This window comes from Ranitomeya variabilis, chromosome 2 (assembly GCF_051348905.1).
Source record: "Ranitomeya variabilis isolate aRanVar5 chromosome 2, aRanVar5.hap1, whole genome shotgun sequence".
Classification (NCBI taxonomy): Eukaryota; Metazoa; Chordata; class Amphibia; order Anura; family Dendrobatidae; genus Ranitomeya; species Ranitomeya variabilis.
In genome coordinates this window covers 690,035,842-690,053,031 of record NC_135233.1, presented here as the reverse complement: position 1 = coordinate 690,053,031, position 17,190 = coordinate 690,035,842, and the positions used below count along the sequence as shown (strand labels likewise).

Here is a 17,190-nt window from a genome sequence, read left to right as displayed (position 1 = left end):
ATATACAAGATTTTTTGTTACATGCTCCTCGGTCTGAACCTAAAATTCCTATACCGGAGTTTTTTTCTGGAGATCGATCTTGTTTTCTAAATTTTAAATACAATTGTAAATTGTTTCTTTCGCTGAGATCTCATTCTGCTGGAGATCCTGCCCAGCAAGTAAAAATTGTTATTTCTTTACTGCGGGGTGACCCCCAAAATTGGGCATTTTCATTGGCACCAGGGGATCCTGCGTTGCTCAATGTGGATGCGTTTTTTCTGGCTTTGGGGTTGCTTTATGAGGAACCAAATTTGGAGATTCAGGCTGAGAAAGCCCTAATAGCCCTCTCTCAGGGGCAAGATGAAGCCGAAATATATTGCCAAAAATTTCGAAAATGGTCTGTGCTTACTCAGTGGAATGAGTGCGCTCTGGCGGCAATTTTCAGAGAAGGTCTCTCTGATGCTGTAAAAGACGTCATGGTGGGGTTTCCTGCGCCTACTGGTCTGAATGAGTCCATGACAATGGCAATTCAGATTGATCGGCGTTTACGGGAACGCAAACCTGTGCACCAGTTGGCGGTGTCTTCTGAAGAGGCATCACAGAGTATGCAATGTGATAGCTTTCTGTCCAGAAGCGAACGACAGATTTATAGGCGCAAAAATCATTTGTGCTTCTATTGTGGAAATTCTACTCATGTTATATCAGCATGCTCTAAACGAACAAAGAAAGTTGATAAATCCTCTGCTATTGGCACTTTGCAGTCCAAGTTTATTTTGTCTGTAACTCTAATTTGTTCGTTATCTTCTATTGTTGCGGATGCGTATGTGGATTCTGGCGCCGCTTTGAGTCTTATGGATTGGTCCTTTGCCAGGCGCTGTGGGTTTGATCTAGAGCCTCTGGAAGTTCCTATACCTTTAAAGGGTATTGATTCTACACCATTGGCTAGTATTAAATCACAATACTGGACACAAGTGACTATGCGTATGACTCCAGACCATCAAGAGGTGATTCGCTTCCTTGTACTGTATAATCTACATGATGTGTTGGTGCTGGGATTGCCATGGTTGCAAACTCATAACCCAGTCCTTGACTGGAAAACAATGTCTGTACTAAGCTGGGGATGTCAGGGAAATCATGGGGACACATCTTTGGTCTCCATTGCTTCATCTATTCCCTCTGAAATTCCTGAGTTTTTGTCTGATTATCGTGAGGTTTTTGAGGAATCTACTCTTAATTCTCTTCCTCCTCACAGAGATTGCGATTGCGCCATAGATTTGATCCCTGGCAGTAAATTTCCTAAGTGTCGTCTATTCAATCTGTCTGTACCTGAACATGCTGCCATGCGAGAGTATATTAGGGAGTCCTTGGAAAAGGGACATATTCGTCCTTCTTCGTCTCCTCTTGGAGCGGGGTTCTTTTTCGTAGCTAAAAGCGATGGTTCTTTGAGACCTTGTATTGATTATAGACTCTTGAATAAGATCACAGTCAAGTATCAGTATCCTTTGCCATTGCTGACAGATTTATTTGCTCGCATTGAGGGGGCGAAGTGGTTCTCTAAGATTGATCTTCGCGGTGCGTATAATTTGGTGCGAATTAAGCAGGGGGATGAGTGGAAAACCGCATTTAATACGCCCGAGGGCCATTTTGAGTATTTGGTGATGCCTTTTGGTCTGTCAAATGCCCCTTCGGTCTTTCAGTATTTTATGCACAATATTTTCCGTGAATATCTGGATAAATTTATGATTGTGTATTTGGACGATATCTTGATTTTTTCGGATGACTGGGAATCTCATGTTCAACAAGTTAGGAGGGTTTTTCAGGTTTTGCGGACCAATTCTCTGTTTGTTAAAGGTTCAAAGTGTGTTTTTGGGGTTCAGAAGATTTCTTTTTTGGGGTACATTTTTCCCCCTCTTCTATTGAGATGGATCCTGTGAAGGTTCGGGCTATTTGTGACTGGACGCAACCGACTTCTCTTAAGGGCCTTCAGAAATTTTTGGGCTTTGCTAACTTTTATCGTCGATTCATAACTGGTTTTTCTAGCGTTGTCAGGCCTTTGACTGATTTGACTAAAAAGGGTGCTGATGTTGCAGATTGGTCTCCTGCTGCTGTGGAGGCCTTTCGGGAGCTTAAGCGCCGTTTTTCTTCTGCTCCGGTGTTGTGCCAGCCTGATGTTTCTCTTCCTTTTCAGGTGGAAGTTGATGCTTCCGAGATCGGAGCGGGGGCGGTTTTGTCGCAGAAAAGTTCAGATTGTTCAGTGATGAGACCTTGTGCGTTCTTTTCTCGAAAATTTTCGCCCGCCGAGCGAAATTATGACGTCGGTAATCGGGAGCTTTTGGCGATGAGGTGGGCATTCGAGGAGTGGCGTCATTGGCTTGAGGGTGCTAAACATCAGGTGGTGGTCTTGACTGATCACAAAAATTTGATTTATCTTGAGTCGGCCAGACGTCTGAATCCTAGACAGGCGCACTGGTCGTTGTTTTTCTCCCGGTTTAATTTTGTGGTTTCGTATCTGCCAGGTACTAAGAATGTGAAGGCGGATGCCCTTTCTAGGAGTTTTGAACCTGATTCCCCTGGTGATTCTAAACCTACGGGTATACTTAAGGATGGGGTGATATTGTCTGCTGTCTTCCCAGACCTGCGACGTGCTTTACAAGAGTTTCAGGCGGATCGGCCTGATCGTTGTCCGCCTGGTAGATTGTTTGTGCCGGATGAGTGGACCAATAGAGTCATCTCGGAGGTTCATTCTTCTGCGTTGGCAGGTCATCCGGGAATTTTTGGTACCAGAGATTTGGTGGCTAGGTCCTTCTGGTGGCCTTCCCTGTCTCGGGACGTGCGTACTTTTGTGCAGTCTTGCGATGTTTGTGCTCGGGCCAAGCCTTGTTGTTCTCGGGCTAGTGGGTTGTTGTTGCCCTTGCCTGTTCCTAAGAGGCCTTGGACACACATCTCTATGGATTTTATTTCTGATCTCCCTGTTTCTCAGAAGATGTCCATCATTTGGGTGGTGTGTGACCGCTTTTCTAAGATGGTTCATTTGGTGCCCTTGCCCAAGCTGCCTTCCTCATCTGAGTTGGTGCCCCTGTTTTTTCAGAATGTGGTTCGGCTGCATGGTATTCCGGAGAATATTGTTTCCGACAGGGGATCCCAGTTTGTGTCCAGATTTTGGCGGGCGTTTTGTGCCAGGATGGGCATTGATTTGTCTTTTTCGTCTGCATTTCATCCCCAGACAAATGGCCAGACGGAACGTACTAATCAGACCTTGGAGACTTATTTGAGGTGTTTCGTGTCTGCTGATCAGGATGACTGCGTCTCCTTTTTGCCGTTGGCTGAGTTTGCCCTTAATAATCGGGCCAGTTCTGCCACTTTGGTCTCCCCTTTCTTTTGCAATTCAGGGTTCCATCCTCGTTTTTCATCTGGTCAGGTGGAGTCTTCGGATTGTCCTGGAGTGGATACCATGGTGGATAGGTTGCATCGTATTTGGGGGCAGGTGGTGGACAATTTGGATTTGTCCCAGGAGAAGACTCAACGTTTTGCTAATCGCCATCGTCGTGTTGGTCCTCGTCTTCATGTTGGGGACTTGGTGTGGTTGTCCTCCCGTTTTGTCCCTATGAGGGTCTCTTCTCCTAAGTTTAAGCCTCGGTTCATCGGTCCTTATAAGATTTTGGAAATTCTTAACCCTGTGTCTTTTCGTTTGGACCTCCCAGCATCCTTTGCTATCCATAATGTCTTCCATCGGTCATTATTGCGGAGGTATGAGGTACCACTTGTGCCTTCTGTTGAGCCTCCTGCTCCTGTGCTGGTTGAGGGTGAATTGGAGTACGAGGTGGAGAAAATCTTGGACTCCCGTGTTTCCAGACGGAGACTTCAATATCTGGTGAAATGGAAGGGCTACGGTCAAGAGGATAATTCTTGGGTTACAGCTTCTGATGTTCATGCTTCTGATTTGGTCCGTGCCTTTCATAGGGCTCATCCAGATCGCCCTGGTGGTTCTTGTGAGGGTTCGGTGCCCCCTCCTTAAGGGGGGGGTACTGTTGTGATTCGGTTCGTGGGCTCCCCCGGTGGTCTCTTGTGGTACTGGTGTCCTGCAAGCTTTGCCTTCTCAGTTCACCTGTTCCTATCAGGATGTGGGAGTATCCTATTTAACCTTGCTCCTCAGTCATTCTAATGCTGGCCATCAATGTATCCAGAGTGATTCTGTTGCATGTTCCTGCTCCCAGTTTTCTGCTCAGCTAAGTTGGACACTTTAGTCCTTAAGTCTATTTTTGTATGTTTTGTCCAGTTTGCACTTATGTGAATCTCTGCAGCTGGAAGCTCTTGTTGGGCTGAAATTACCACTCCAGTGGCATGAGTTGTCACATGAGTTAAGGTAATTTCAGGATGGTGTTTTGAAGGGTTTTGCAGCTGACCGCGAAGTCCTCTGTTGTATCTTTCTGCTATTTAGTTAGCGGGCCTCTCTGTGCTAAATCTGCTTTCATACTACGTGTGTCTTTTCATCTGCTCTCACCGTTATTATATGTGGGGGGCTGCTATCTCCTGTGGGGACATTCTCTGGAGGCAAGCCAGGACTGTGTTTTCTTCTACCAGGGGTAGTTAGTTCTCCGGCTGGCGCGCGGCATCTAGAGACAACGCAGGAATGCCCCCTGGCTACTTCTAGTGTGGTGTGTAGGTTTAGCATCGCGGTCAGCTCTAGTTTCCATCACCCGAGAGCTTGTCCGTTTATTCTATGCTTCTGATGTTTCCTTGCCATTGGAAACCATAACAGTCAAGTACCCGAGAATTCCAATTTGCTTGACCCGAGCAATGAGCACCTGAGCATTTTAGTGTTCGCTCATCGCTACTTTATATCAGTTATTTTGGCTGGTTGGAGTGCTCTCACTTTGCTGAATTACTCAATAAGTACACCAGGATGTGGAGGCAGTAAATCTAGTTGCTGTAATAGTTAAAATAATTATCATTCCCTTCACATGCCGCTTTCCACACACTTTGAAGTGCATATCTTATCTCTTTATATAACATTTCTGGTTATTTTTACACTAATTAAAAACACATGCTACAATGGGGTCTTTGGGAACATAATGGGCTACTAACGCTTTGCTACGTAAACCTATCATTAGATGCATGCTGGCCAGAATTCGGGCAGTATGAAACAGCATGAATCACAGAATATCTGCGTGATTGCCAACTGGTATAGGTATCTCTGAAAAGCTGTGGAATTTCAAAGATAACAGTTTGAACATCCTGCTGAGGATTTTAGATAGTCACGTGTTAAGTCCAGTTTGACCTCTGGACAGCTTCTCACTGCACCATGCCAGTTAAGCGACAAGTCTTTCCCTATGTACAAACATTGGAGAGATCATCAATCAACTGGAGCAGGATGGTGAGAAACCACATCAGGCCAGCTAAGTCTCACCCTATGGTCCCTGGCTTAGTCTTTCAAACTAACTTTTCTCTGGAATACTGCAGCGTACCTAGATGCAATTGTGGAGTCATGCACTAATTCATGCTGCCAGTATTTGGGTGCCATAAATTTAATAAGTTCCCTTTAATACCCCCATTCATGTTGGACCAAAGCTGGCTAAAGCTGCCAATATCAGCTAGACATCCTCACTATTTCCCCAACAGATGATGTCATGCACTGTTAAGTCAAATGCCTGATATAGCGGTTCTGACGAAAATTAATTTATGATAGAGCTGGCAGTAGCATTCTCCACTGTCCCTATTAAAAGCATATAAATGCTAACCATTTAGTTGTATTTTGCTTTTGGGAGACCAGTTGTATTGGCGTGTGAAGTAAGATAGTTATCTGCCAGATGAGCGTTAGTTTGACTTCTAACTCTATCTATCTATCTATCTATCTATCTATCTATCTATCTATCTATCTATCTATCTATCTTCTAACGCTTATATGTATGTACACATAGACATGGTGGCTCAGTGGTTAGCTTTGCAGCTCTGGGGTCCTGGGTTCAAATCCCACCAAGGACAACATCTGCAAAGGGTTTGTATGTTCTCCTTGTGTTTGCATGGGTTTCCTCCCACACTCCAAAGACAAACTGATAGGAGATCTAGATTGTGACCCTCAATGGGGAAAATGCCGATAATGTCTGTAAAGTGCTGTGGAATTAATGGCGCTATATAACTGAGTGAAATAAGTAAATACTGTATGGCCAGTTTAAGAGCAGTACTGAGTGCATCTGAAGGCACAAATAGGCAACTTTAGCCAAGAGCAGTCTGCTTCTTATCATGTAAATGCCCTAAACATACATATTAATATGCTGTTTATATAACTATATCTAGTAAGAACTAAGATCAGTTCTCTCCTGTGTTTCCATTCTGCATACTCACAATCTACAAGCAGTGGAATCTCCAAGAAGCAGGAAATGTCAAACAGCTGTCAAATATTGAGACAGCAGAGCGCACTGACTTCACTAGACTTAATGATAATTGCAAAATTAGACAGGTTTTTTCAGTTTTGCTAATTCTGTATGTTGGAGAAAGGTTCAATATTTTCATCGTATATTATATTATGACATTTTACAGGAAAATTTCCTTTTTAAACAGTGCTGTAGTTTCCTGGCTCAGATGTTACCACGTTTTGAATTATCGCACCAAATTTCTTATTTAGCAGTTCTGTGGAACAGATTCTCTAATCTCTGCAAAAACAAAGTATGTGTTGATTTATGGGTGTCTACAAAATTTCTTCAATATTACTTCTCAAGAGCAAAGTAGTAGATTTTGACTATTGCACTGAAAATTGAATTTTCAACTTTTATATATATAACTAGCTATTGAACCCGTTCTACGCCCGGGTGGCAAGCATTTATATTGGTATATGGTCTCCATCCTGGTATGTGCTGCTCCCATCTTGCTCTTCCATCCTGTCATGTGCTGCTCCATCCTGCTCCATCCTGCATCCCCATCCTGTCATGTGCTCCCATCCTGCGTCACCATCCTGTCATGTGCTCCCATCCTGCGCCCCCATCCTGTCATATGGTGCTCCATCCTGTGTCCCCATCCTGTCATGTGCTGTTCCATCCTGCGCCCCCATCCTATCATGTGCTGCTCCATCCTGCGCGCAGAGTGCGGGCGGCTGTGAGTGCTGGCGGCTGTGCAGCGTGCGGGCGGCTGTGCAGAGTGCGGGCAGCTGTGCAGAGTGCGGGCGGCTGTGCAGAGTGCGGGCGGCTGTGCAGAGTGCAGGCGGCTATGCAGAGTGCGGGCGGCTATGCAGAGTGCGGGCGGCTGTGCAGAGTGCGGGCGGCTGTGCAGAGTGTGGGCGGCTGCGCGTGGCTGTGCTGAGTGCGGGCGGCTGCACGTGGCGGTGCTGAGTGCGGGCGGCTGTGCTGAGTGCGGGCGGCTGTGCTGAGTGCGGGCGGCTGTGCTGAGTGTGGGCGGCTGTGCTGAGTGCGGGCGGCTGTGCTGAGAGCGGGCGGCTGTGCTGAGAGCGGGCGGCTGTGCTGAGAGCGGGCGGCTGTGCTGAGTGCGGGCGGCTGCGCGTGGCAGTGGTGAGTGCGGGCAGCTGCGCGTGGCGGTGGTGAGTGCGGGCGGCTGCGCGTGGCGGTGCTGAGTGCGGGCGGCTGTGGTGAGTGCGGGCGGCTGTGTGTGGCGGTGGTGAGTGTGGGCGGCTGCGTGTGGCGGTGCTGAGTGCGGGCGGCTGAGTTGGCTGTGGTGAGTGCGGGCGGCTGAGCGTGGCTGTGGTGAGTGCGGGTGGCTGTGCATGGCGGTGGCGAGTGCGGGCGGCTGTGCGTGGCGATGGCGAGTGCGGGCGGCTGTGCGTGGCGGTGGCGAGTGCGGGCGGCTGTGCGTGGCGGTGGCGAGTGCGGGCGGCTGTGCGTGGCGGTGGCGAGTGCGGGCGGCTGTGCGTGGCGGTGGCGACTGCGGGCGGCTGTGTGTGGCGGTGGTGAGTACGGGCGGCTGTGCATGGCGGTGGTGAGTGCGGACAGCTGTGCGTGGCGGTGGTGAGTGCGGGCGGCTGTGCGTGGCGGTGGTGAGTGCAGGCGGCTGTGCGTGGCGGTGGTGAGTGTGGGCAGCTGTGCGTGGCGGTGGTGAGTACGGGCGGCTGTGCGTGGCGGTGGTGAGTACGGGCGGCTGTGCGTGGCTCTGGTGAGTGTGGGCGGCTGTGCGTGGCTCTGATGAGTGTGGGCGGCTGTGCGTGGCTCTGGTGAGTGTGGGCTGCTGTGCGTGGCTCTGGTGAGTGTGGGCGGCTGTGCGTGGCTGTGCTGGGCGCCGAGTGCTGGCGGCCTGAGCAGGCGGGGACACCGGCGCACTGGGGGGTCAGGTGCCGGAGTCGCCGCTAGCTCAGGCCCCCGGCACTTGCTATATTTACCTGTCCAACGTTCCACTGCTGCGCGCGGCTCCATCTTCTGGGTCCTCTGCCTGTTCAGTCAGAGGGCGGCGCGCATTAAGCGCGTCATCGCGCCCTCTGAACCGTTCAGTTCAGAGGGCACGATGACGCGTTAATGCGCGCCGCCCTCTGACTGAACAGTCGCAGGCGGAGGATGGAGCAGCGCGCATCACTGGAACGGGGACAGGTAAATATCACATACTCACCCTCCTGGCTCATCCCTGCTTCTCCGTTGGAGATCGCGGTGTGCGTTCACTGCTTACGCATACCGCGATCTCCTCCTGGGAGCGTCACTCTGTGGGGTCCAGACTGCGCCAGCGCTTGCGCAGTCTATAAAGGCTTCGGACAGAGTGCCGCTCCCAGCGTTATATTATAGATGTTATACTAAATTTGCAAACTGAGTCTTTGATTCATCAAGACTGGTATTTTGTACACCAATATTGATGAACGATGCGCTGGAGTAAGATGTGAAAAATTTATTAAGAGATATGTCCTTCTTAATTAAGTTTTGAGCATCTTGTAGCTGCTATTTTTCATCACAAGAAAAGTACTTTAATCAGGGACAGAAGCTCATTACTGTTGAAATTTAGGCCACTCTTTCTTGTAAATTGTGTTCCATTTGCAGGCCAAGCTTCTCCAAGCCCTGCTTTCTCCCATTAAAGATCTACCCACTTTTCAAACAGTTGTCCGAGCTAGCTTGGATGGGTATAAAACTGACAAAATGTGTTACTTTTGTGCATCTGTGAGTTACACAAAAACATTGTGATATTTCTAATTGTTTTATGCTATATTCGAGCAAAAACGGTTTGATGAATCGTGATCTAAGTGTTCTGATTTTTGGTGTACTACAGTTACAGATGCTGGAGATAAAGTTAAGCAGCTTGAAAAAGAGGCTGATCGTTTATTGGATAAGCTGAAACCTATCAAGGAACTTCAGGAGAACTTGGGCAAAAATATCTCTCAGATCAAGGAGCTGATAAATCAAGCACGTAAACAGGCTAATTCTGTAAGTCTAATTTTATGCAGCATTCACTGTTGAAGAACTTGTATATTGTTGTTTACCACTTAAGTAATTACAGATTGACAACTACTGAGTAGGTGTGAACACAGAATTACAGTATATATCAATAAGACAGAGTGTTTTCAGCCACTGATGGAACAAATCATGACAGATGAAACTACATATGTCAAAATTATGAAGCTTCTTAGAGGTTCTTCAGGGTAGTGGAGGTAGATGTCTAATCTTGGACCTTGGCATGGCTAACCAGTTTTATTGAGGTTGGCAGAAAAATAAGAAAGTTGTTCCTTAGCTATATATTCTTTCTTGGCTAATTTGCTGAAAATCCATGAAAATCTCATAAAAGTAAATTACAGAACCTTTGAAAATTATTCTTTACCACTATAACACAGATCTAGTGTATATGTCTCCATGGTAACAGACAACAAACCAGTTATACTTCCTTCCATTGGTCCCGTTCTTCTTAACATTAATTTGATATACCAAAAAGAAATTGGCGACAGAAGGGCACATTATTGTCTATTATATTGAACACACGTAGGTCTGCAAAGCAAGTCTCGAAACAAAGTGAGAGCACATTTTTAGTAAAGACTCTTTTTCATGTTAATGTAGATGCATTGGGAAACCACAAATTTACAAGATTTACATAGCCTTTATGGGGTTAAATTGAATTTGCAATATAAGTGTAATTGTGTCCCATGCAGTGGCAGAGGTAGATAGATAGATAGCTTTTTTGTAGTATACTATTGTAGGTGACGACAGCCTCCATATTTGGCTGATAAGTTCTCCCATCAGCCTAAAGCTGTTCTTATTTTGGGCTGAATGCTAAACACCATTTCCATTTGTAGTCTTTCATCCCAGGAGAGTCATGTTTGATAAATATTTGGTTAGGGTCCTATCAAACAAAGGTTCACCTTGTCGTAGCTGATGGTCCCACATGAAATGGGCAATCTATGAGCTAAGAAACTTCATTTTGTAAAGTTTATTTTACATACCATTCTACAATCTAATTTTCATATTTTCAATGTTTGCACACATCTTCGTGCTTATGGAGTGCTGCTGTATTCTTTAGTTTAGACAGAGATAGATAGATTTGGGATAGATAGATAGATAGATAGATAGATAGATAGATAGATAGATAGATAGATATGGGATAGTTAGATAGATAGATAGATAGATAGATAGATAGATAGATAGATAGATAGATAGATAGATAGATACAGTGGGGAAAAAAGTATTTAGTCAGCCACTAATTGTTCAAGTTCTCCCACTTAAAAAGATGAGAGAGGCCTGTAATTGACATCATAGGTAGACCACAACTATGAGAGACAAAATGAGAAAACAAATCCATAAAAAATCACCTTGTCTAATTTTGCAAGATTTATTTTGCAAATTTTGGTGGAAAATAAGTATTTTGTCATTAACAAAAGCCCGGACATGTACTGGCTTAAGCAAGCAGGCGGACACGGCTGGCACTGCAGGATCTGAGTCCCTGATGTCATAGTGTGTTACTGATGGCAGCCTTTGTTACAGTGGTTGCATCTCTATGCAGGTCATTCACTAGGTCCCCCTGTGTGGTTCTGGGATTTTTGCTCACCATTCTTGTGATCATTTTGACCCCACAGAGTGAGATCTTGCGTGGAGCCCCAGATCGACGGAGATTATCAGTGGTCTTGTATGTCTTCCATTTTCTAATTATTGCTCCCACAGTTGATTTCATCATACCAAGCTGCTTGCCTATTGCAGATTTAGTCTTCCCAGCCTGGTGCAGGGCTACAATTTTGTTTCTGGTGTCCTTTGACAGCTCTATGGTCTTCACCATTGTAGAGATTGGAGTGTGACTGTTTGAGGTTGTGGACAGGTGTCTTTTATACTGATAACAAGTTCAAACAGGTGTCATTACTACAGGTAATGAGTGGAGGACAGAGGAGCATCTTAAAGAAGAAGTTACAGGTCTGTGAGAGCCAGAAATCTTGCATGTTTTTAGGTGACCAAATACTTATTTTCCACTATAATTTGCAAAATAAATCTTACCAAATTAGACAAGGCGATTTTCTGGATTTGTTTTCTCATTTTGACACTCATAATTGTGGTCTACCTATGATGTCAATTACAGGCCTCTTTCATCTAATTTAATGGGAGAACTTGCACAATTGGTGGCTGACTAAATACTTTTCCCCCCACTGTAGGTAGGTTGATAGATAGATAGATAGATAGATAGATAGATAGATAGATAGATAGATAGATAGATAGATAGATAGATATTCTACCTCTTTTTCATTTTTTTCAATCTATTTTGTGACTGGATATTTACTTGAGGCACCCTGCACCTTATTTTTTCTACAAGGCATTGGTGATGTTCCGATTGTTCTTTATAGATAAATAGATTGATAGATAGTTTGATTGATTGATTTAATATCAACATAAGCCTATGTATTTAGCACGCTTTCATTTTCAGTACTATTATGCTTTGGCAATAAAGGTGTTAATAATTATGTTTTGTATAATGAATCATAAATGACTCATGAAACAAATTATTCCAAATTATTTTTTTCCCAAGGGCATTTTACTGTGTCTGAAGTAATGGAGCCTCATTTCTCATGGTTTAGAATGTCAGCCAGTCAATGTAAATTATATTATTTCCAGATACAGTATTTATATCTTCGCCTCTCATAGCCAATGTGCAGGTTACAATTTATCCTAGGAGATTTTTTATTTTCCTTATTTTCAATTTAGTAGGTATTAGTTTCTAATCATTCTGATCAGTTTCAAACATGTGATTTTTCACATCAGTCCTCTTAGTTATAATTTCCTATGTCAGCCATTCCAACCGATTTATACGTATTAGTGTATTTTTCTTATATTTCCGACTGCAACATAATTCTGACTTTATTGAAGAGCATCTCATATTAAATACACATCACTTAAAGGGGTATTATCATGATAGACATTTCTGTCAAAGAAACAGTTTATAGTAAAAATGTCTGATAGATATGGGTCCCACTTCTGGAAAATACAGCTATGTCTGTAATGGGGCCAATCTTATGCCGACAGTAATTTATAGGCGATTCTCTGCATTGACTTCTATGAGAGTTCTAAGAATATTAGCACAAACCCAATATATTAGCAGGTAATAATAGTCTGCTGTAGTCATGAGTGTGCTGCTCTTCTCCAGTGATTGATGAATGCTAATGTGTATTCCTGTATACAAAATGCCATTAATCATTGATGATGGGTAGAAAGAGGTGGAAATACAATAAATGTGCAAGAAGCAATCTCATCATTAATAGGGCAGAATGATTAATTCTTTCTTTGCATCTTTTAACTAAATATCTAAGTACATTTGGTATATTTACAAATCGGGCAATTACAATAGAGCAGGGACGTCAACAGTGCCAGCTCCAGGTTTTCATGGGCCCCGGGCGAAAGAGTCTCAGTTGTCCCTTTAACACGTGTCACGATTCATCATGCAAAGATAAGGCAAAGAAATATAGGTATAGTACAACGCCAAAGATTTCACTTCTTACATTACATGAGTCACATCTATTCTAAATTCTACAATAGCTCAGAAACCGGCCAATCCTCGCAGTGCACAGCACACAGAGTGACTGCAGATTTATCATTTTAGGCCGGACGGTGTAGTCCTCCATACAGCATTATGGGCACCACATAGTCATCCATACAGTATTATGAGCACCACATGTTCCTCCATACAGTATTATGGGCACCATATATTACTCTATACAATATTATGGGCCCCAAATATTGCTCCACACAGTATAAAGGGCCCCATATAATGCTTCATACAGTATATAATGGTCCCATATATTGCTCCAGATAGTAAATAATGGCATCAAATATTGCTCCATACAGTATATAGTGGCGCAATATAATGTTCCATACAGTATAATGAGCCCCATATAATGCTCCATACTGTATACTAGCCCCATATATTGCTCCATACAGAATAATGGCCCCCATAGTGCTCTATATAGTATCATGGCCCCATATGCTGCTCCTCATAGTATAATAGGCTTATACTATTGCTCAATATAGTATATAATGTAGTGCTCCACACAAAATATAATGGCCTCATATATTGTTCCATTCAGTATAATGGCCCCATATAGTGCTCCATACAGTATAATTGGCCTTATCATAAGTACGTAATTAGAAAAATACATAACAAAAAATAAATAATCAAATGCTCAACTCCCCTCGTTCCCCGCAATTGTGGTTACCTCAGTGTCTTTTCACTCTATGTACTGGTCAGCAGAGGGTACGCTGTAGTGATGTCATCACACCCTCTGATCTGAGACATCACAGAGAATCAGAAGACGCTGAAGTGACCGAAGCAGCATGGAACGGGGAGAGGTGAGTATTTGACTCATGGGTTCCATTACGTGTCGATACCCCCAATGGGTGAACTTGCCAGGGTGGTGATGCCAACCCTGGATGTTCAAAATCAAATACACAGAGCGACAAAGTTAAAAATTTGGGCAAAGTTGCTGGCTAATGTTGATATTTATTAAAATAAAATATCTACAAGTGAGGAAGTTTTTCCTTATAATCAAATATACAGTGGGTACGGAAAGTATTCAGACCCCTTTAAATTTTTCACTCTTTGTTTCATTGCAGCCATTTGGTAAATTCAAAAAAGTTCCCTTTTTTCTCATTAATATACACTCTGCACCCCATCTTAACTGAAAAAACAGAAATGTAGAAATTTATGCATATTTATTAAAAAAGAAAACTGAAATATCACATGGTCATATGTATTCAGACCCTTTGCTCAGACTATCCTATTTAAGTCACATGCTGTCCATTTCCTTGTGATCCACCTTGAGATGGTTCTACTCCTTCATTGGAGTCCAGCTGTGTTTAATTAAACTGATAGGACTTGATTTGGAAGGGCACACACCTGTCCTATCTATATAAGTGTTAGAATCTGTTTTGTTTTTGACCATCCACCATCTTGTTGTGGTTTTCTGGCTGCTGGTCTTTTCCCCCTGGTGTTGGGTTGTCTTAGGTGAGGTGATTGTATTACCCTTTATTACCCAGCACCTGCCTCCCAGTCCTTGCTGGACAACAGTGTTAATCCGCTAAAGTTCTGGCTAGGTGCTTTGATAGCTTTCTGTGTTTGATATTGTGCAGTTCTTGGACCCCCGGTTCTGCTATCCTTAGTTTCTGTTTTCTGTTGGTTTCTGCAGCCTTCTCTGTATTTTCTATTAGGAGGTGACCTGTTTTTTTACCCAGTCCTTAGATCTTTTAGGTACCTCCTTCCCCCTATCTATAGGTCTTCGCTTGAGATTACCTAGAATCGTCGGTGGGTCTATTCGCAAGGAATGGGTCACCCACTCCATCGTAGGGTATCAGCCTAGTCTTAGCGCAGTTTTCCCCCTTCTTACTGGTTTGGGAACCTTCTTTGTGCACCTCACAGCTGTGCCACGTTGCTCCATAATATAAGTTTTCCCCCTTCTGTCCTAGTTCTGTGTTGCAGTTCTGTAACAATAAGACCTCACAGCTCACAGTGCATGTCAGACCAAACTAGAATCATCAGGTCAAATGAACTGGCCAATGAGATCAGATACAGTATTGTGGCAAGGCACAGGTTTGGCCAAGGCTACAAAAGAATTTCTGCAGTACTCAAGGTTCCTAAGAGCACAGTGGCCTCCATAGTCCTTAAATGGAAGAAGTTTGGGAACATCAGAAGTCTTCCTAGACCTGTCCATCCAGCCAAAGTGAGCAATCATGGGGGAGGAGCCTTGGTGAGAGAGGTAAAGAAGAACCCCCAGATCAGAGTGGCTGAGCTCCAGAGATGAAGTAGAGAGATGGGAGAAAGTTCCACAAAGTCAACTATCACTGCAGCCCTCCACCAGTTGGGCCTCTATGACAGAGTGGCCCAACAGAAACCTCTCCTAAGTGCAAGACATACAGTTAGGTCCATATATATTTGGACAGAGACAACATTTTTCTCATTTTGGTTATAGACATTACCACAATTTAATTTTAAACAAAACAATTCAGATGCAGTTGAAGTTCAGACTTTTAGCTTTCATTTGAGGGTATCCATATTAAAATTGAATGAAGAGTTTAGGAGTTTCAGCTCCTTAACCTGTGCCACCCTGTTTTTTAAAGGGACCAAAAGTAATTGGACAATTGACTCCAAGGCTATTTCATGGACAGGTGTGGGCAATCCCTTCATTATGTCATTCTCAACTAAGCATATAAAAGGACTGGAGTTGATTTGAGGTGTGGTGCTTGCATTTGGAAGGTTTTCCTATGAAGTAAACATGCGGTCAAAAGTGCTCTCCATGAAGGTGAAACAAGCCATTCTTAAGCTGTGAAAACAGAGAAAAAACACATCCGAGAAATTGCTACAATATTAGGAGTGGCAAAATGTACAGTTTGGTACATCCTGAGAAGGAAAGAAAGCACTGGTGATCTCATCAATGCAAAAAGACCTGGGCGCCCACGGAAGACAACAGTGGTGGATGATCGCAGAATAATCTCCATGGTGAAGAGAAACCCCTTCACAACAGCCAACCAAGTGACCAACACTCTCCCGGAGGTCGGCGTATCAATATCCAAATCTATCATAAAGAGAAGACTGCATGAAAGTAAATACAGAGGGTTCACTGCACGGTGCAAGCCACTCATAAGTGTCAAGAATAAAAAGGCTAGACTGGACTTTGCTAAAAAACATCTAAAAAAGCCAGCACAGTTCAGGAAGAACATTCTTTGGACAGATGAAAGCAAGATCAACCTCTACCAGAATGATGGAAAGAAAAAAGTATGGCGAAGGCTTGGTACAGCTTATGATCCAAAGCATACCACATCATCTGTAAAACACGGCGGAGGCAGTGTGATGGCTTGGGCATGCATGGCTGCCAGTGGCACTGGGTCACTAGTGTTTATTGATGATGTGACACAGGACAGAAGCAGCCAAATGAATTCTGAGGTATTCAGAGCCATACTGTGTGCTCAGATCCAGCCAAATGCAGCAAAACTGATTGGTCGTCGTTTCATACTACAGATGGACAATGACCCAAAACATGAAGCCAAAGCAACCCAGGAGTCTATTAAAGCAAAGAAGTGGAATATTCTTGAATGGCCAAGTCAGTCACCTGATCTCAACCCAATTGAGCATGCATTTCACTTGTTAAAGACTAAACTTCAGACAGAAAGGCCCACAAACAAACAGCAACTGAAAACCACCACAGTGAAGGCCTGGCAGAGCATCAAAAAGGAGGAAACACAGCGTCTGGTGATGTCCATGAGTTCAAGACTTCAGGCAGTCATTGCCAACAAAGGTTTTTCAACCAAGTACTAGAAATGAACATTTTATTTAAAATTATTGAATCTGTCCAATTACTTTTGGTCCCTTTAAAAACAGGGTGGCACATGTTAAGGAGCTGAAACTCCTAAACCCTTCATCCAATTTTAATGTGGATACCCTCAAATGAAAGCTGAAAGTCTGAACTTCAACTGCATCTGAATTGTTTTGTTTAAAATTCATTGTGGTAATGTCTATAACCAAAATGAGAAAAATGTTGTCTCTGTCCAAATATATATGGACCTAACTGTATGAAAGTCCACATAGAGTTTGCTAAAAAACACATGAAGGACTCCCAGACTATGAGAAATAAGATTCTCTGGTCTGATGAGATGAAGATATACCTTTTTGGTGATAACTCTAAGTGGTATGTGTGGAGAAAACCAGGCACTGCTCATCACCTGCCCAATACAGTCCCAACAGTGAAACATGGTGGTGGCAGCATCATGCTATGGGGGTGATTTTCAGCTGCATGGACAGGATGACTGGTTGCCATTGAAGGAAACATGAATGCAGCCA

General features: G+C 43.9%; 1 protein-coding gene across 3 annotated transcripts in view; it reads left to right on the top strand.

Moving 5' to 3' along the window:
* The window catches only part of LAMA2 (laminin subunit alpha 2), a 1,287,603-nt gene that overhangs the window by 1,090,193 nt on the left and 180,220 nt on the right, over window positions 1-17,190 (top strand). For all 3 annotated transcript variants that reach the window (XM_077289387.1, XM_077289386.1, XM_077289385.1), the window contains one exon: window positions 9,169-9,323. In XM_077289387.1, coding sequence (XP_077145502.1) covers window positions 9,169-9,323 — 155 coding nt within the window. The remainder of the gene's footprint in view (window positions 1-9,168; window positions 9,324-17,190) is intronic.